The sequence below is a fragment of the Barbatula barbatula genome (genome assembly GCF_947034865.1).
Source record: "Barbatula barbatula genome assembly, chromosome: 13".
NCBI lineage: Eukaryota > Metazoa > Chordata > Actinopteri > Cypriniformes > Nemacheilidae > Barbatula > Barbatula barbatula.
In genome coordinates this window covers 18,052,215-18,069,426 of record NC_136776.1, presented here as the reverse complement: position 1 = coordinate 18,069,426, position 17,212 = coordinate 18,052,215, and the positions used below count along the sequence as shown (strand labels likewise).

The 17,212-nt window shown below is 38.2% G+C and overlaps 1 protein-coding gene and 1 long non-coding RNA gene across 5 annotated transcripts in view; both read right to left on the bottom strand.

Annotated features, from left to right (window-relative positions):
- The window catches only part of rabgap1l (RAB GTPase activating protein 1-like), a 65,096-nt gene extending 55,027 nt beyond the window's left edge, over positions 1 to 10,069 (bottom strand). The window contains exons 1-11 of one of the 4 annotated variants that reach the window (XM_079470822.1): positions 9,915 to 10,030; positions 7,869 to 7,940; positions 5,960 to 6,140; positions 5,654 to 5,819; positions 4,550 to 4,739; positions 3,785 to 3,959; positions 3,517 to 3,677; positions 3,289 to 3,399; positions 2,378 to 2,444; positions 1,636 to 1,738; positions 830 to 996 (exon numbers count right to left, since the gene is read on the bottom strand). In XM_079470822.1, the coding sequence (XP_079326948.1) occupies positions 830 to 996; positions 1,636 to 1,738; positions 2,378 to 2,444; positions 3,289 to 3,399; positions 3,517 to 3,677; positions 3,785 to 3,959; positions 4,550 to 4,739; positions 5,654 to 5,819; positions 5,960 to 6,097 (1,278 nt within the window). In that variant the 5' untranslated portion in view covers positions 6,098 to 6,140; positions 7,869 to 7,940; positions 9,915 to 10,030. Of the gene's footprint in view, positions 1 to 829; positions 997 to 1,635; positions 1,739 to 2,377; positions 2,445 to 3,288; positions 3,400 to 3,516; positions 3,678 to 3,784; positions 3,960 to 4,549; positions 4,740 to 5,653; positions 5,820 to 5,959; positions 6,141 to 7,868; positions 7,941 to 9,677; positions 9,706 to 9,914 lie in introns of those variants that run through there. The other 3 variants (XM_079470823.1, XM_079470821.1, XM_079470824.1) reach the window with 3 other exon arrangements.
- Positions 10,070 to 10,494: 425 nt separating this feature from the next.
- Positions 10,495 to 16,616, bottom strand: LOC306902262. The gene is made up of 4 exons (XR_013787420.1): positions 16,431 to 16,616; positions 16,112 to 16,338; positions 11,765 to 11,879; positions 10,495 to 11,666 (listed from the first exon to the last, which is right to left on the bottom strand). It is a non-coding gene; the product is annotated as an uncharacterized lncRNA (long non-coding RNA).
- Between the last annotated feature and the right edge of the window lie 596 nt (positions 16,617 to 17,212).

Below are 17,212 nucleotides of genomic sequence, written 5' to 3'. Positions count from 1 at the left end.
CTGACTTTGTGTTCAACCAAACAAAAGACATTTATACAGGTGTGGAACAACTTGGGAGTGAGAAAATGATGACAACATTAAAATGTTTGGTTGAACTATCCCTTTAACAACATTTTTAATTGTATGTGTACAATCTCTTTAAGAGTCTGACACGCTAGAGCACAGCATCCAAATTTAGCTCACCTTTCCCACCGCTTCAGGCGAAGCGACAAATAAGTAATTACATGCGCAGGAAGAAATTGAAACAAGTGGTGTTAAGGAAAAAAGCTGCGAATCAGTCATGTGGTTTGCAGGGAGCCAATCAGAGTGAGGAATATCGGTAAACCCAGAAACAACAAATTGCGAACGCTGTGAACCGCCGCTTCTGTTTTTAATTGCCAAGTGGATCTGTACAACAGTCGAAGAATGATGTTTACAATGATTACACGCTAATTCCCGCCGCATAACGAGCGGCATAAACAAACAGGAAATAATGAAATAACGCAAAGAATGGTTCAGGCCTATCGCTAACGCCATAATATTATCTTTTAATTAGCTTTTAACTACAGCCCAGGCATTCGTTCATTCTGTGATAAGATAACTACGGAGGCAATCAGGCAGAGATGCAGCCTGCGAGTCCTAATTACTTCAGCATGATAATGAGCACCAGGACTCCTATTAAGCTACGAATTATACAAAGCCTCCATTTGCCGCTTCACAGCGTCCAGGAGTTACAGCTTCTATTCACCCTTCACGAAAAGAAAAGCACACACTCTTCCTCAAGATTTGGTCACAAAGTTGCGCAGCCCGCGATTGTTCGGAACTAAGGCTTAAAATCAGCACAGAGTACCTGTTTGAGCTTGAGGTAAAACATCTCTGAGAAGGCCTTCCTGCTGAAATACCAGAACCTCTCGTTTGCCGGATAGACCCTCACTAGTGCCTCCATGAGGAACCGAACGGGTTCAACGACCTCGGTCACCACCAGGTCCACAGCTACCGTCATATACACCTGCTTGTCTGGAGAGATCAATTTAAGTTGATTAACTCAGCAAAAAGAAAAGATCCTTCAAAGCAATAAAAAGACTAGCTAAAACTGGTTGTTTATCTTTGGTCAATGCGGAGAAGACTTGTGTTCGGAGATCGTATCATGCAGTATTCGTTCTCAGGTGAGCGCTATAATTACAAAGTGAAAGTAAAGCGCTGAGTAAAACAAATCACAGATCACCGAGAACCCGAGAAAACAAGCTTGTTTCACACCGAGGGAGGGGGTTTATTATTTCAATTAACAAGAAATGAGGCCAGCAAAAGTTACAGATTTATGAGAGAGTGGCTGAAAATAGATTCCAATTACGATAAAGTCAAGCCACAAATTGTGTCTTGAGAGGTAAATAATGGATCGGTGGTAGACCTTATTAACACTTACAAATGAACACAAATCCAAGCTAACTTCACTGCAGGTGTAATAAAACGGAGGCACGAAATGAAAAATGATGCACATTGATTCAACACACGATTTCAACAAAGGTGGCTGTAAATCTGTAAAGCTAAAATCTCATTTAATCAATAAAACAATAACAGTTTCCCTGTCAAATGGACAGAAAGATATGACAGTATTGATGACAAGGACGTTCACTGGGGTTGTGGGTCAGATCTCACCTTTCGGTGTGTCTTCATTGAGTGGTTGGAAAGCGGGAGTGTTTGGGTTCCAAGTCCCGGTGATAACATACGCCTTCTCGTCAGCGTTTTTCCCCATGGACTCCTTCAAGCACAAACGCAAATCCATTAAATCCAGATGGATCCGGTAAAAGAAAGTAAAGTTATCTGCTCTCTTAAAATTGAACCATCATTGAAACTCTGTATAAAATACAATCAGCCACAGCGAAACACAGCTGCTCCTGCGTTTTCTTTCTTAACAGAGAAACGCCCTACATTATAAAAAGAAGGTTCATTTAGTGGCACGCTTCGACAAATTTGGCAAAAATCGGGAACAGTTGCATTAATAACTGAAAAAAACCTTTGGATTATGGACAATATTGACAATGAATCATATGAAGATGAGATTTCACTACAAAGGTTATATGCAGTGCAGTCAATGTGGATTTGTGACTCAAACCTCATGAATCTAATTAAGCTTAACTGAATTGAACTACTTGCGATGTGCAAACTGCTTGCTCAAGGGCGAATGTAAAATTGTAGAAAAATGAACAACATAAAATCATGTATTTCCATTTAGTGTTTCTAAAAATAGCAACAGAATGGGAATTTAAAACGGTAATACCACATCGGGACGAAAGACATTATATGATACACGATTAAAATTGAAACCCCTAGCCACATATTGCAAGCATTGAGGTAATACAACAAAAAAGGGGAACTGTAAATCAGAAAAGTGTTTTACCATGTCGAGAAGGTGCATATCGCCGTTCCGAACCTTCTGCCCAGGGCACAGCAGCATCCCAAAGCATCTGGAACAAACAAGGTGAAAGTAAAACATTAAATAAATGACAGCTTCTGCAGTGCATTTCAAAGCATATCACATAATCAAATTTACATTTATTCAATTGGCAGATGCTTTTATCAAAAGCGACTTACAAGTAGGAGAACATAAAACATTTTGTCAATACGCTACACAGTACCGTTAGTTGACAAGTAACATAACTTGATAAGCATATCATATGCATGCATATCAATTTAATTATTGTGTTTACACTGAATCAGACAGAAATTTATGTAGATGTTTTTTTTGTTGCTGTGGCAAGATCTGTGATGGTCACTCTCATGGCAAGTCTCCCAAAGCAAGCAGGCCCTTTTCTATTGTGACAAGTGCGTCATCAAGTGGTCAGAGAGGGAATCACACTGCTTCAAAATGTCAATTTTAAACATTACAACACATATTCTCTTTCATACGCTCTCTGAACAAAGCAGGTTGATGTATTGGGGCTGAATTTGCATTTCATTTATTTTCATTTCCTTATGACACAACTCTGACTTCCTTCATCCGTAAACAATAAAGGTGGACTGTAACAAAAGAAGTCTATGAAGAAACACATCTGAAGTCAGGTTTTACTGGTTCTTGGCTGTCTGTGTTGTACTTTAAGACACTGAGTAATAAAAAATAGCATGACACCTAAAGCCTATTGTTTATCAAGAAATAAACTAATAAATAACCACTTCCTGTTTCACAAAAAAGATAATCAAAAGGTTCATCAGGGTCATTTATGAAAACATGAAATGTTGTGGTTGTATATGTATAGAGTGCATTTTGGGTAATAGCTCAATATCAAACAGCCTTCACATCCCAGAACGCACCTCTCTATCACCAGCTCCTTGTTGGACATTTGCTGGACGGTGACCACCACCTTTTTCTGCACACCTTGCCGGAGCTTGAAGTAATATTTATCTCTGTCTTTAGGGACGGGACTAGAAAACATAAAAGAGAAGTTGTTATTACAGTATAATTATCGCCATTGTAATCGCATTCAGACAAACTAATACAATAAAAAAAAAGCGTTTCCACAGAAGTGTATGAAGACAGACCTGAAGTTTCCCTTTCCATCATCTTCTCTTACTTCTAACGAAACAGTGAAGGTGAAGATGTCGCTATCGGGGGACAGAGGCAACGGAGAGTCTTGCATGTCTGTGGCAGCTTTTGACGAACGCTTGAAGGCTGTTGAGAAGCTGTAGAGAATGCGGCTTACCTGAATAAAAAAAGTGACAATATTGTGAGAACTTCATATATATTTGTGTTTGAGTTTTATTAATTGAAAATATTAAGTTTGTAGATCAGACGAAGCTTGTAACTCACAGCCTCTTTGATAAGGCAGGAGAAGACATGGATTTGAAAGTCTTCAGAGCTGCGGTAGCTCTCAGTGAAGGAAAAGCAATCGCTCTCGACAGAGCCCTCTCGTCCCCGTGCACAGAACAACACCTTGTAGATGGGAAAGGTCGCAATCTCTGTTCCCGTGGCTTGGTCAACAACACTAGAAAAACACAAGCAGAACACACCACTAAATTAAAGGGGGCTGTAACAATGTTTGCAAGAATGAGTTAAATGGAAATGTTTCCGTTTCAATAATAAACAGTAACAACTTCGTACTGAACAACAAGTTGATTTGCAAGGAACAGCACTTGAACAAAACGTTTTCATTTTTATTTTACTTTTTGAAAAACTTATCGTATTCCCTTTCTGTCTTCTGAAATAGCTAATGACCCTTTAACAGCTGCAATGCACACCTGACTTTGCAAGTGTATTTTAGAAACAGCTCTAAACTTTGGAGGAAGGGAGATTTTCAACGTGAGGTTACGCCACAGATCTTTAGAAAAATAACACAGTGTGAGAAAACAGAAGTGCTATCTCACATTTCTGAACCTGAAGGCGTGAGATAAAAGCAGCCTGCATCACAGTTGTGTTGTTAACACACGCACACGCACAGTCCACATAAAAACATTTTAAGCCTTTTGAAAACGTAAATTCAAAGACTTGTTATGAGGGTTCAATGATATATAAGAAATATTTAAGCATTTTTACAACTAATCTTAGAATTTTGGAATTATTTGGTGTGTGACTGACCGGACACAACCGTCTGGACCGCTGGGCACATGTAGGGTGATGGGAATGGGAATGGCGCTCTCTGCCCGCAGGGTGGCCATGGCTTCCTGGGCCTCGCTCTCATTGCGAGGTGCCTTCACCCAGGTGCAGCCCAGATAGGAAAGTTTACTAAATTGCACGCTGTCCTCTTCTTGTGCTTCCACTGATGCTTCTGTGAAAACAGAAACTGTAGAGTCAACACCTTTTTTTAATCATCCAGTGAATGTAACATACATATTATAATAATGTCTTATTATTAAAGATTATTCATTACATAACAGTTATGTTATTTAACAACTTTACAAATCCTCATTTGAAGCGATTGTTAAGTACCCACTGTGTGTAATTCTTCATTATTGTGCCACATTTGTGACTTTGTTGGCGACTGTGAATAACCTACAATACATTGTGCTTATATTGGACACAAGTCGCAACAAGTTTAAACTAAAGCACTCCCATTATAACATCTGTGACTGTTTAAGGAGTTTTCTACCTGACACTGGAATAGTTAAACAGCACTGTGGACATTTTTCCTACACATGAAGTGGTAACACAGGAACTATGAACTTCAGGTTAATCTAGATGCGTTGAAGTAGACTGATGATTCAGGAATTCATAGTGTACTTTATAACTATTATAAATAAAACTGAAACAAAAGCAAAGGTTTAACCATCGCTTTATCTTTTGTTGACTATTATCAACAGTTCTTCTCAAAACACGGCTGAATGAGGAAGTTTGTCAGAGGTAGTGAAAGATCAAAGCCCCCACCAACTCAAGTACTTGGCAACAGGAAGCAGCCACCAAGTGTGCGTTAAAAATTCTGTCTTCAAATATCTTATAGAAAATAGTTGTTCATGGATCAGACAGTTAAACCATCCGCCAACAAACATTTCTCCCATCTGATGTCAAAAACCAACTCAACATGAAAGATCAAATTTGGTCCTACTGATCTGTGGTATTTGCATTTCTAACAAAAGCAATATACACCTGTTTTAATAGGTTCTATCATGTGTGTCCTTAAACATTTTATGTAAGTGTCTAGTTGTGTTCAAATCATCAATACGTAAGTATACACCAAAAACGTACCATGTGGAGATGTGTCTAGGGTCAGACTGGGTGCTTTGATCTGAGAGCTGGGTGCCGCAGATGCCTCTATACCACCTACTTCTTCAGGAGGTACTGGTCCATCACCAACATCATCCAGCACCTCCTCCATCGCCCGCTCCAACTGCTCACTTCCATTCCACGACATCTGAGAGAGAGAACAGAGAGAGACAGAGAACTGATGATGTCATCAACAGCTCAAAAAGGTTAACCAAGTCACATTCACTAGTAATTTACAAAACAGCGCAGCATCTGCACACTTCTACAGAAACAGAGAATATAAGAGACCTTTAGTTTAGGCCTCCCCTCTGAGCTGGAGGGCGAGCCCCCGGTGGTGGGCTGGACCAGGACAAACTCCTCACTGGTGACGGTTGCCACAGATTCAGTGGATCCGCTTACTCTGCCCAGGGAGGAGCGGTCATCCATGATTGCCCGGGACAGTCTGCCCAATGCGACTGCTCCTGCAACCCTGTAAACCAGACAGACCTGTCAAACCGGATACATGCCCTGATTTATTATTTCAGACGACATCAAATCAAATTTGGAAAGCACTGAACTTCCTGAACGTGACGTGGATTTTAGGTGAAAACTGGGTGTTTAGTGGGAAATCAGGCGAGGTTTCCTTGTACTCATTAGTGGCTGAGAAGAAAATGTCCATTTGGAAAAATGTCTCTTTAAAGCTCTTCTTGGGGAGAAATGAACAAAAATCTGTTTTTTTAGCAAGTACTTAAAAAATCTGGGATTAAAACAAACTCCCTACCTAACCCGGATTCACAACATTAAGCTTACAATAATGATTTATAATTTGAGTAGTTCTTTTGCCATTTTTTGATTTTAGTGTAAAGAAAAGTACAGTGATCAGCACTTTATGTTTCAAACAGAGATGGCGAAAAAGAAAACAAACACGCTGCTTTCAACGTTATAAAGATCGATAAATACACCTCGGTTATCTAAAAATAATAGCAACCTACATTTATCACCCATCATGCATGCTTTCTGCTGATTCAACAAGCAAGACCACATTTATCGCATAATATTCGAGATCTACCACTGCCCAAATTCAGTCGAAACCTTCTGAGAGTGTTCGGTTCACACCTAGAGTGTTAAAGACAGCAAGTCTAATCACACCTTGTTATTACAGAACCCTTGAGACCAAAGCGTGCAAAACATATAAAACTTTCATAACAGGGCTGGGCGATAACCTCTATCAGCAACTACAGTTAACACAAGTGTAACATCCCGTCAGTCCATGTCAATGAAAGGGCCCTTTCAAACACAAACACACACAGCAGTCATGTGAGCGCATCATTCTTTTTCAATTATAGCCATTGAAAAACACACAGGATAACCTTTAAACCAAGAGAGGAGTCTTGTGTGCACTCACCATGGTGCAGTTGATTTTCATTATGTAGCCAATTCTGTGCTTCATATAAATAGTAAACATGTTCGACAAATGTTCGTTATACATTAATACACATTCAAATAGTTGCAAAGCAGAAACTGCATGAAAGAAAGGAACCTCAGCGTCATTATTTTGGAGTACGCCAGTTACGGTGTCATTCCTATGTCTAGCATTTAATAACAGATTAAATGATTAAAGACACAAACTGTTAGTATCACAGAGCCAAATCTTTGCCTTATTTATTGAGATACATAGGTAAAAAAACAACAAACAAATAACTAGACAATATTATTGATTTTTAATACACTTTAGGTGGGGCCGGTGACAATTTTGGGAGGCCAGAATCACTTGCCCGACCGGGCCGGTAGAAAACATCCCTAGCGTTGAACCCGGTCTCACATTTTGTGTGTTTGAGAAGAGATGCACCACTTTTATATCATTGCTTGTGGCAAATAATGGGAATGATGTATATTATTATTCATGTATATTATCTATACCGTGTATAATGTGAATAATATAAGTTTAAAACACATTGATCAATAACAAACACATTTCAAACTGCTTTTATACCCCATTTAAAGTTTTACATCACTTCATTTAGCAATAGTTATTATTACTAACTCTCTATTAAACACGATGAGGTAAATAGAGGCAAGTGTCACAACGTCTCAAACACACAACCACATATAAAACTGGTGCAGTTAACTTCTGATGGGCGTGCATCAGCCACAATGCCCACATACACGGACTCCAACTTATGAGCAAGAGAAACAGGCTTTAGAAACAACTCTTTACCTTCTGTGCTTGTACTTTCGGTATTACTCACACGCCCAACGCTTCTAAAAAAGGAGATAGGACTGCCAAGGGCTGGTTACACCAACATGCCATAAACAAAAGAAAGAGACGAAATTTTACCCCCTCTGACAAAGGATGTACACAATGATGAAAGTAACTTTATTCAATAATCAAGTAAAGTCATTTCATTCATGTCAAGAAATGATTTGTCTGCTTGTTCTTCTTAAAGACATGCCATGATGTAACTATGGGCAAATCTGTCCGATGACATAACCCTGCAGAACAGGAGGAGGAGAATGCTTGGAAAGACAGACATTTTTTAATTAAGCAATGAGACATGAAGGAGTGTACTATGCTGTGACTATACAAACAGATGAAGGATGTTGTTAGACCTCATCACAATTCAGCCTTGGATTCACAATACTTGGGATGAACACATGGATGTAAGGAGCTTAACATTAAAGTAATAGTTCACCCAAAATGAAAATTCTTTCATAATATTTTCACCCTCTTGTCATTTCAAACCTTTATGACCTTTCTTCCGCAGAACGCAAAACAAGATATTTAGAATAACGTTGCTAACCCATTCACTTTCCATTGTGTAGACACAAAACCAATGCAAGTGAATGGGCACTGTTGCCATTCAGATTCACAACATTCTTATTTTTCTGTTGTGTTCTGCGCAAGACAATGACAAGAGGGTAAGAAAAGGATGTCAAGTTTCATTTTTGGGTGAACTATCCCTTTCACAACAATAGGTATTCCCAAATGGAGGACGATGAATAAGTGTCTTGCTAGGGGGTATTTCAATTTGGATAAAAACTATAAGATAGCAACAAAAATTATCTATTTACTATTTCTACTCACTAGCTTTACTTTCATTAGTTTCAGATCCTATTGTAAACAATGCTTTGTTCAGTATGTGTGCTATGCTTGGAATGTAATGTCGAACGCTTTCTCATTTGTAAGTCGCTTTGAATAAACGTGTCTTGTAAATAAACACAAGTATTTTATGTATTATACAGTAGCACAGCCTCGAGTGCATTAAAAGCCTTCACAAATAGTCATATTTACATGCCAGCAAAGACATAAAATGACATCCCAATGCCAGAAAGATATAGTCCCGAGCAAGCAAACTTTAGTATTTGGTTAATATGTAACAAGCGGTGTACGGTTATATATAATAGCTATAGGAACAAATGTTTTGCAAGCACAAATCTAAATCCAGAATCTATATAAGGTTCTACAGAGGCTTGTGAATGACAAATAAGGGATCCTGTTGATCCACGAATGTACTTTTGTATAGGTTTTCAATGCAGTTATTTCTATACAGTTTTCGACGGTAAGTCAGGAGAGTTTGTGTCATCTGCAGAGCTTCACTAAACAGGTGAAAAGTTCACCATCGTAGTGACAAACTGAAAGGTTTGTTTAACCAAACATGAGCAAACAGTATTGCTGAAATTGACACAGAAATGAAACAAAAAGCGCAGTGTACTATAAAAGACATCTTTGACTTGTTTAACAGGTTGTCAGTCTCCATACATGAAACCTACACTAAGTATGCTGCAACCAAAATAGAAACATTCCAAAAGGAAATATACTGCAAGATGCTAAATGCATTATTTGTGAATGCACGTCATAATGTCTGTAAACCAATAATATGTTTTACTATATAAACACACGTGAAGACTCAAGAAATGGACAATATGAAAACAAAGCATTGGAGGTAAAACAACAGCAAGATACTAAACAGAAAAGCAAAATATTGACAGGAAACGCATCTTCAAAGGGTGTGTTAAGATTTCGCACCACTACTAACGCTATCTTTCGTCACACACGCCCGCGACAAAATTTCGATAAAGCTGTCTATCGCGTCAAAATGCCCCAAAGAGTGCGAAAACTGCCTCTAAACTCAAGCTAGTCAGTTAGCCAGCTAGCCCCCGCTAGTCAACAATTAGCTCCTTTTCCTGTCAGTTTAACTTCGAGCAAGCGCATTTGACGGTTAAAATCTTGTATAAAAATGCAGAAATTAATTATAAAACAAACCAGAAGTGGCTGTCTGGCGTGGCCGCGTATTGTCTGTTATTTCGCTGTCTTTCGGAGTTTCCTGAGAGGCTGAAAATCAACTTGCTGTGAATCTGTCAGCTGAGCGACGCGCGTGCACACGCAGAAACATCCGCAAACCTCATCGGCGCTCACGCAGCATTCACATAGCGAGGAGACGTCAACGTCGCCGCCGGACGGAGCCACGCCCCCTCCAACAATTCGTGAGCTGCAGCGCCGCCGGTCCACCTGGTTTTGGTTTCTATTTAGGTGTTTAGAATAAGGTGTTATTTACAACAAAGTGTTTCATGATAAACATTTGACAAAATGTGCGATCTGCTTGGGTCAGTAGCCTCACACATCTCATCTCATATTGGCAAGGCTGTTTTTTAAAATAGACTTATTTACTATAATTCCCTACTTTTAATTATATATGTATGTATATTATATATATATATATATATATATAACATCTGCTTTTTCTTCATTATTTTATTGTATTCAATTGTATTCTTGCTCCATATTTTCAAATAAACCTATATGTACAGTAATCTATATAGATCAAATGTTTGAATTCTTCAAAAATGTTTAGGGATTCTTTATTTATCTGTAAAAATCGCTCATGACCTAAACAAATCAAAATAATAAGACAATATGTTTATTTACATGGGATATAATGCGTCAACTTCTATCAAATCCTTGTCACTCACAGATAAACGTGAATGATGATATACTTGATGAATTTAAATATAACGTTTTTCAAGCATTACAAATTTGCAAAAATGAAAACAAATTGAACGCAGACACAAAGATTTGAATCGTGTTTTTTCTGCAAAGTACAGTAAATTCATGCTTATAAATATGTACAAAATACATTTAAATGGAATCCAAATCATTTCTAATTTAGGTCTGTTTAAAGAAAAACACTTTTTAAATAACATTGATATATTATCCAAACAATCTTCACATATTGTTGCATACAGTAAGGTTGCATAGAGAAAACTATGGAAAATCCTCCTTAAGAAAGTTACTGCGCTTCACAATCCCTTCCAAAAATTGCCATTTACATCATCTACATAATAAAGACATACCATACTGATTTATTGAATGTAAAAGGTGTTAGATAGCCCTCATATAATAGCACATTAAAAGAAGCCCATGTTACAATATTGGGGCTGTAAATCTCAAGCCCAAAGTGGTTGAAGGCCACTGAAAACCGGGAGCCCTTATCCTATCAAAATCAACAAAACAGGTTTGACCATTGGATTCAGGAAAAACAAATCTGTAACAAACGTTTTATAAATTTCATATTAATTCTGATCTAATAGTAGACAATAAAAATACAAAAAGTCCTCACGTCCTTCATAGTGTTGCTCAGGTGGACGTCACTGATTAGACGTCAGTACTGATGCCACGCATGTTGCAGCAGATTTCCGGTCGGTTTCGGGTGCTCAAAGATGCACTGCAGGGAATAGACGGAAGGGTGAGAGAGTATGAGGGGCTGCTGTAGTGGGCGGGCATATATGTGATCCGTTCCCCCCCATTGTATGTTTCATCCATGGTGGGAATATAAAAGGGGGAGCTGTAAGGGGAGCAGGCAGGGCAGAAGCTCTGTGGCGGTGTGGGTTCAGGTGACAGGGAGTTCGAGGTCGTCCCACCGACGTCCACCCTGAGTTTGCTGCATGTGTTGCAGGCAAACTGGGGTTGAGGGCATACAGTGTCTGTATCCGAGCCATTCTTCGTACAGCAGTAATACTGAAAAAATAACGTCACATAGTCAACAAATGATTTGTGTATTCTATATTATATGAAATATATTGAATATAAATGGATGGATGAATAAGGTCACTCACTTGAAGTCGACAATAACAGAGTACTACAATGATAAAGAGGAGTATCAGCGTTGCAAGAATTCCCCCGGTGATAACAACAGTTCCAGCTGTCATCCGACCAGATCTCCATTAAACTCTAAACAAAGATAAATTGTAAATATTTGACACATAAAATTTAAATAAGTAAAGTGTCGCAACAAAAGATGCATTCTATCTAAAAGCGAATGCTCACCCAGACCTGCCTTAACCACACCCCTACCAATCCATGTCATTTCGTGGTATGATTTGACTAAGACCGCCCAAATGTATACACAAGTAAGGGCTTGTCAGTACAATTGCTTTGCAACCTGATGTTCCAAATATGATGAGAAGCATAACATTTCCGTCACACGCTTGCAGTATTCGACCAATTACTATGCACCGGTTAACTGGCCAATCATAGCACACCTCGCTTTTCAGAGCGATGAGCTTTGTAAAAACATCAGCACGTTTCAGAGAGGCGGGGCAAAGAGATACAAACATGCACGGTATGAGGAAAATACAGTGTTTTTTAACCTTAAATCGTATATACACATTGTGTTACATCTAACACAAACGATAATATTCGTTTTAGCCGTGCCATATGACCCCTTTAATAGAGCAAGAAAATAGTCCACAAGATGGCGCTGCGATATAGCAACAGAATGAATCAAGTAGTAAGTAACTAGCAGGTCCGCCATATTCCTGCAAAATTGGGAGATTTTTGAAACTGCTGCCACAGGTAGTTTTCTTTTACGTGGGTTTAAGAGGGATAGATTTTGTCCATGTGCTGTCATTCTTTAGCTACAATTTAGTTATTTACTAGGCCTATTTGTGATTTTAAAAAGAAATGAATTGTGTGCGTTGCATAATGTTGACTATACAATGTGAGTTTGCGTTTTTTACATACACTACGTGATGATATAAAATATGTTTATTGGGAGTGACATATTTTGATTTTGACCTTGGTATGGGCTGGTTTTGTAGATCTGGCAATCCTGGTAACTAGATTTTCAGATGCTTGCGTAACCTAATGGTATCTTGTTATTGTGTTATTGATTGTTGCAGGACGTTATAAAGCAATATGGTGACTAAGGTGTTTTGAGTTTCTATGTGATTGCTTGGGTGTTTTGAGTGGTTCGCTGGCCCATGCTGGAAAAAATCACTATAACGGTGTCTATAATACTCTGATACCCATGGTTTCTTCTTTTTAATATCCACCGTGAGTATCTTTTTAAAATAAGTATTGTTTAAGTATCGTACTAAAAAGCTTGTTATCGTCCATCATTTGTTGTGATGTCATAGGTAGTCTGCAGAGTCTTAAGACTACAGTACAATGCAATCTTCCAATTTGCCATTTCCTGTTTGTGGTCCTCAGTGATTTCATTCGCCGGCAAAATCAAATCCAGTTTGGCCAACACGTTCCATTCTGCTTCCCAGACCTCCCGCGCTAATCACGCGTCGGCCTTCAGGGAAATGATTAGAAGAAGCATAATAGAATAGAATGAACAACATGAGTCACACCTCAGACAACATCTAAACTGACATACATCAGACAAACAGATAGATCCATTTTTGAAGAATGTTGGTAACCAAACAACATTGACCCCCGTTGACTTCCATTGTAAGGACCCAAAACCAGCAAAATTTCTTAAAATATCTTCTTTTGTGTTCCACAGAATAAAGCATTTTGGTGCGGGTGCTAAACGTAAAATCCACAATTTTAAGGATGGCCCCACCGGGCATCACGTGTGAGATCTCACTTAGTTATTCAACTCACATATTGCACGAACAGCAGTCAAGAAACATATCTTCAGCTGAGATTATACAACAACAATACATTTTGCAACACTGATAAGGTGTCCAATTGCATTCTGACTCACCTGCAAAGCTCAGCAGAGATATTAAACTATTAATGAGCAGTTTATGAATTATTATTAGCTGCCTTCTTTGCATTTGAAGAGAAAGGTAAAGGTTGAAGTGCTTAAAATGAAAAATGGGTCTTTGGTTCACTAAGATATAAAAATTATGTCATAATTTATTTACCCTCATGTCATCCTAATCTTCTATATCACTCATCTCTGGAACACAGAAAAATATATTTTTGAGAAATGTCCCTGTGTTTTTGTGCACATATGGAAGTCAATAGGGTTCAATATTATTTGGTTACCAATTACATGTGGCATTCTTGGTAATATATAAAGAGCTGTACATTGAATATTACTGTAACAAATCTGCTTCTCTTGTCCGTTTTCTATGTCAAGTTATACCCAAATATTGGCACATCTGGGTTCATAACATACTTGTTTCTTGTTTTAGGGCTATACAGTTATTTTGATTCCATATTGTTGGTCTGAAAGACAGAAATGTCATTTATTCTCAACAAACTAATGTAATTTGAGTAATTCTGTTACAGGCAGTACCAGCTGGCTATGCACCCCAACATATATCTCTATGTGAGACAGACCGCCTGTACATGAAACATTCACACTGCTCATTGATCTTTGGGAAAGACATCTGGATAATCATATGCGTGCGATGCACGATGCTTTCTTGTCTTGCTTGGTTCGAGCTCTTCATGTTGTGGCATTCAAACATAGTTTAAGAATAAAAATTATTGCAACAAACCGAATTTGTTGTTGTGTTATTTACTCAAATAAATGCATTGTAAGGCTCTCCCAGGGGCCTCAATACAGATAAGTGGTATACATGATGGATGAATGGATTATAGTCCATGAATCCATAAAGTCTACATAGAAAGAAACATGTTGAGTGTTATATAAGACCCTTTACAAATTGGTTTTTTCTCTTCCATCTCTCAGTCAGAACACATACGTTCTCCACAATCCCATAACGCATCTGGTCGCCTGGGGGTGCGTGTGGCGGCAAGGCCAGGGCTGCGCGATTTATAGACGCTTCATATAAAAGTGCCATTTCAAGGTCAAGGCCAAACTGTATTAGAGAGCTGTCTCCAATATCAAACAGATACAGCATCATATTCTAGGTGTATATTTCTATAAACAATCCTTAATATTAATAGATTCTTAAAGGGATAATAACCCAAAAATAATTCTGTCACTATTTATTTGCCCTTATGCATGAGTTTCTTTTTTCTGTGAAACACAAAAGAAGATATTCTGAGAAACGTCACAGTGGTTTTGTGTCCATACAATGGAAGTCAAAGGGGGTCAATGTTGTTCAAAATATATTGGGTTGACATAAGGTTGAGTAGAAGATGCAAGATTATGTTTTGGTGTGACATGATTTAAGATGGTCTAGTAAAGCCACGAACCAGGATTTCAAATTGATTTCTGATAAATCACCCTGTGATTCATCATATAGCTACACCATATTTTATTACAAGAGATTTGCCCTCAGAATCACTGTGGGGTTCACGGTAAAATCCAGGATTTCAATAATTTAAAGAAGCGCTCCCGCAACAATATTCTTCCATCAATGGAGACTTTTACTCAGGTGGTCGAGTTCACCAGACACATTGTAGAAAGCACTTACTTCTTCATGTTATCTGACACACAATGCAACTGGGGAGAATTCGTCTGACCGCAAAGCCCACATTCAATCAGATCAAAATATCCCCTTGCGAATAGTGCGCTGTGTAAACTGTGTCGCAATAAAGCAAAAGAGATCTAAAACAAGAGAGATTTCACCAAGCATGACATGTTTTTTGGGGGATTAACATCCTTGTAGGCCCAGGAATATATGATTCATATCAACCAATAAGGTTGTATCTCAAAAAAAACGTGTTAACATAAGAATGTCGATGAAAAACAAAATAACTTATTTAGTTATATTACATGTGGTAAACCAAAGCGGATGGTCGATTTTTTACTTCAGTAAACATGTGTCATATAGTATCCTCCATAGGACATTAACATGTTTAGTTTTACTATCCAGAAAACAAGATGTAGTAAATCGGGAATGCTTTCATTTCTATGGGGTAAGTTGTCACAGAAGTATGGTACATCTGTATATCAGCAAAACACAAAAATTGTGAATGTATTAATTTGTTGGCTATTCAATTTTAACTGACTGGCCCCAACTGTATACAAATAGTACAGTATCAATTACACAAAAAAGATAATGCAAAGAAAACTACTCCAATAAGCATTTGCCCGTGTGTGTCTATGCATCCTCAGCACGCACAAACGCTCTGAACGAATGAATGGAAACACAAATATATGATTATTAAACTGACAAAGACCGTGTATATACATTTGTACATAAAGGCATATATTTCCCTCTAATTTATTAAACCGTGCATATTATTTGTATTACATTGACAATTTATAAAAAATGAAAACTAGTCTGAAATCACAAAATCAAACGTACCTCGCGGAATGTGGATATGTTCTCCAGTACGATCACAGCGTCCGGTTATTTCCACACAAACGCGAATAAAAACTTCGTCAGAGCCGAAATCTGTCGCTCTTCATGGTCTTCACGTGCTCGTCCAGTGGTCATGAGGCTGAACGGTGCTGGTGAAAGGAGGAGTTGTTCCCTGCGCATCGAGCGAGAGGACTGATGGAGAGCCCACTGAGCATCGGACGATTTTTAGTCTTTAAAGATCAGAGTGCACACCACGTCATACATCAGAGAGAAGATTTATAACCTTCTTCTATAATCTTCGCATAAAAGACTACAGCTCAACCTTTATTTTGAACAGGGTATCCTGCATGAAGTCAAGTGGTAGGTAAAAAAAGAAGAGTGTGTATTTTGTAAAACAAATTAGCATTAATGTATTGGAATGTATCCAATTTGTTCGTGATGCGCGCAATTACCCGTTTTGCCTTGCGCATGCGCGTAGGGCTGTGTTTAAGACTTCCGGTTCGCCGATTGATCCCATAGGCTAATTGCCGAGTTATCTTGAAAACTTTTAAATGGACTTTATAATACATTAATGTAATATAAAACAGCATGATGTCAAAGAGCAGTGTCTGAATTATTGAGTTTTTAACCTAGACCGTAAAAAGCAACTTTGTTTCTCACTATAAGAAGTTGGACAGCGACATCTACTGGGATGATGACATTAAACTTCAGCCAGCAGGTAGATTAGATATATCGTCTAATGTATGTAGGCGGCCAAGAGCTTTACGTTTATTAACATTTATTACGTTTAGCGTTAACATTGGACGAATTCTTTGCCATAGCCATGACCATGTCACATTTCTAAAGCGGAGCTGCGTCCAGTGTTCTTAACAGGGGAGTCCCAATCTTACGGGAAGATTATATAATTATATAATTAATAAATCATAATGTCATAAGACCTGGATGTATACTTCGTGTAGTGATGTACAATAGCAATAATGTAAACAACGAAGTAAACAATATGTTGTGGTGTTTTTGAGAGTCAGAGCTGTCGTCAAATGATATACTCGTTCATAAGCTTTTCTGAGAAAAAAATGTTCGAGAAACTTTATTTTTAACCATAAG